The sequence below is a fragment of the Penaeus monodon genome, chromosome 10 (genome assembly GCF_015228065.2).
Source record: "Penaeus monodon isolate SGIC_2016 chromosome 10, NSTDA_Pmon_1, whole genome shotgun sequence".
Lineage (NCBI taxonomy): Eukaryota > Metazoa > Arthropoda > Malacostraca > Decapoda > Penaeidae > Penaeus > Penaeus monodon.
Genome location: NC_051395.1, coordinates 21,860,446 through 21,863,413, shown reverse-complemented (window position 1 = coordinate 21,863,413; position 2,968 = coordinate 21,860,446). Strand labels below are relative to the sequence as shown.

Below are 2,968 nucleotides of genomic sequence, written 5' to 3'. Positions count from 1 at the left end.
GAGGCTATTTGATTCATTATGAAGTTCTCTCAGAATAATGACATATATTTGGCCACTTGTTATTTTTATAAAACATTTTAAAGATACTGTACTATTTGTGTGATAAGAGGGTGAATCTTCATGATATGGATCCATTAAGCTGGGGAAAACTGTAGTGGTTAGTACAAGAAATAATCTGCAGGCACAGACAGTAACATCACAAATAAGGGAAAAAGATTACGGATTACATCAGAATATTTATTCAACAATCTAAGTTACTGAGACTGGGTGTGCCCTATGGGCAATGCTCAAGGGGAGGCTTGATGGGGGTCTCTGCTATTGTTTTCATCTCAGTATGCATGGCAAGACAGAGCCTGAAACTTGGGAACACAGAGGAGACTTAGGCTGTTAGTGGCAATTTCAGTGATATATTTCCCATATTTGTGGTGTTTCTGTTTGTGTCTGCAGTTCATTTCTTGTACCAACAACTTCATCTTTTTGTCCTCTGCAATTATATCCTGTTCCATTTACCCTAACTTTGGGATTAACCAGGAAAATCCCTTTACATCTTTCTAAAGTGACTATCAATAATGAATATAAGGATTTTCCAATAACATTAATATCCAAAGAATAATATTATAATGAATGAAAAATAACATAAAGCCTGCCAAATTCAATATAAATCAATATCGATAAACTAGTAACATAGACCTTGTCTCTACAATACAACTGAATATTTCCATCCCTACTCTGGCTACCCTTTTATTACATAACTAAAATTAATTAAGCCTCATCATAGACATGTACTAAAAATCCAAAATCCTCTCTAACCTCATTAATTGTTAGAGTATAATGCAAAAACATTTCATAACATATACTACCTATTAAATTCCTCAAACCCCCCTTTTTTTTTACATTGTTTCTAGAATGGTCATATATACACCAATCAAGAATGATCACATATAGTTGAAAGAATTACCTTGTCTTTTGCTGCTCATTTTATTTCAAAGTACCACTGAGGATATTGGATATTGTACTACCAGGAAATAATAATAATAATAATGATAAAATATCAATATATAATTTCTAATTGTATCCATAGACATAGCAGTATCAATAATCTTTAATACTGCAACTATTTTTGTTACTCTAACCTTAATGAAGTAATAAGAATAGGGTGACACCTGGCTCAACTTTTGTAAATAAATGGAGACACTACATGGAACTAACCTATGTGATCTCTATATACCTTTAATTATTGTGGCCAAATCTAAGTTTAATTCCACTTATAAAATTAATCATATTCTGAGTTAAAATTTGAAATGACATAATCAAGATGGCATGTACAAATCATGTCAAAATTCTGTATGTCACATTATCAGCATCCATGTAAATGTAAATTCTTAATAATCAGTTCAGTAATTTTTTGACAAAAAGGGCAAAACTAAATTCTGCTTCATCCCTACACGTCACAAAAAGGACATATCTTTACCACAAATATAATCTTCCATTTTCCAACTTAACAACCTTGAATTTATTATAATTTTTTCACATATATATTTTCTTTTTACTGTTTCATGTAATTTTTCAATGCATTTCGCGGCCGTTGACACCGACGCGCCCATTAGTAACCCATTAGCGATACAGAACGTGTCACAAACCGTTCCTCGGTGGATTGATGCCTTATACTAGGAAATCAGTATTAGTAAACTCTGGTTAAATAAATCTTTCAAGTTTCCATTAAAATAACTCATGATTGGGTACATCAATAATAATAAAATGTAATAATTTCCCGTTTCTTAATGACCTCCTTAGGAATTTCTTGGAGACACCCTGTATGCCGGGGCCCTTCCTTACCTGTTGCCTTTCGTGTCGTAAATTTCAATGAAGAAATAACGCACGGGGATCACTATTTTATCCGGTTCAAGGCCTGGTCCATGCGCCTTCGTTGCCTTGACATCCACTTTGAATTTCTTTCCGCCATTGACAGTAGCGGACAGTGAAAAAACGACTAAAACTAAAGCTAATCCCTCCTTCATGGTTCACAAGAGGCAGGAACTTGAACTGCCGCAAAAGTGCCGTTAGCGTCGTATTCTTTGATGTGATCTTAAGGGGAGACTCTTCTATTCTGAGTTCTCCCGTACGGCAATGCGACTTCATAAATCTTAGATTAATTATTCTAATTTGTTATGTTAGGGAATTAACTGTCGACCATGATATGTATTTTAGTTTATTACGCAATATTTTTTTCTTTATTTATAATCAGGAACATGTTCCTAGAACATACATTCATTTTGTATGATATTTACTTAATGTTTTTGAAGTGTCTTATCGACGTTTTGAACACTTGTAGATGCAGACACAGGAAGAGACAAGGATAATTGAAAAAGGGAACCGAATTGCGGTGTATGAAACAGAAGAAATAAGAGAACAGAGGGATGGAAGTAATAAGGCAATCTATAGATGGAGATAAAACACTTGAAAGCCAACACACACACACACACACACACACACACACACACACATACACACACATACACACACACACACACACACACACACACACACACACACACACACACACACACACACACACACACATATATATATATATATATATATATATATAATATATATATATATATATATATATATATATATATATATATATATAAAGGTAAAACAGGCACAATAAGAAATGAAACGAAACGTTTCGAACACTTTACGAGTTCCTCTTCAGTATAATTAACCGAAATGGATTGTTCCATTTCGTTTAATTATTCGTCTGAAGAGGAATTTGTCAGGTGTTCGAAACGTTACGATATTCATTTCTTATTGTGGCTCTTATTCCTTTTCATCTTTATGTACACGTTATTGTGTTTGTGTTCACACACACACACACACACACACACACACACATATATATATATATATATATATATATATATATATATATATATATATATATATACATATAATTGTTCACACA

At 33.0% G+C, this 2,968-nt stretch overlaps 1 protein-coding gene across 1 annotated transcript in view; it reads right to left on the bottom strand.

Annotated features, from left to right (window-relative positions):
• Positions 1-2,068, bottom strand: part of LOC119577929 (protein O-glucosyltransferase 2-like) — a 13,154-nt gene extending 11,086 nt beyond the window's left edge. The window contains exon 1 of the mRNA XM_037925611.1: positions 1,837-2,068. Within this exon, the coding sequence (XP_037781539.1) occupies positions 1,837-2,018 (182 nt within the window). The 5' untranslated portion in view covers positions 2,019-2,068. The remainder of the gene's footprint in view (positions 1-1,836) is intronic.
• Positions 2,069-2,968: the final 900 nt, after the last annotated feature.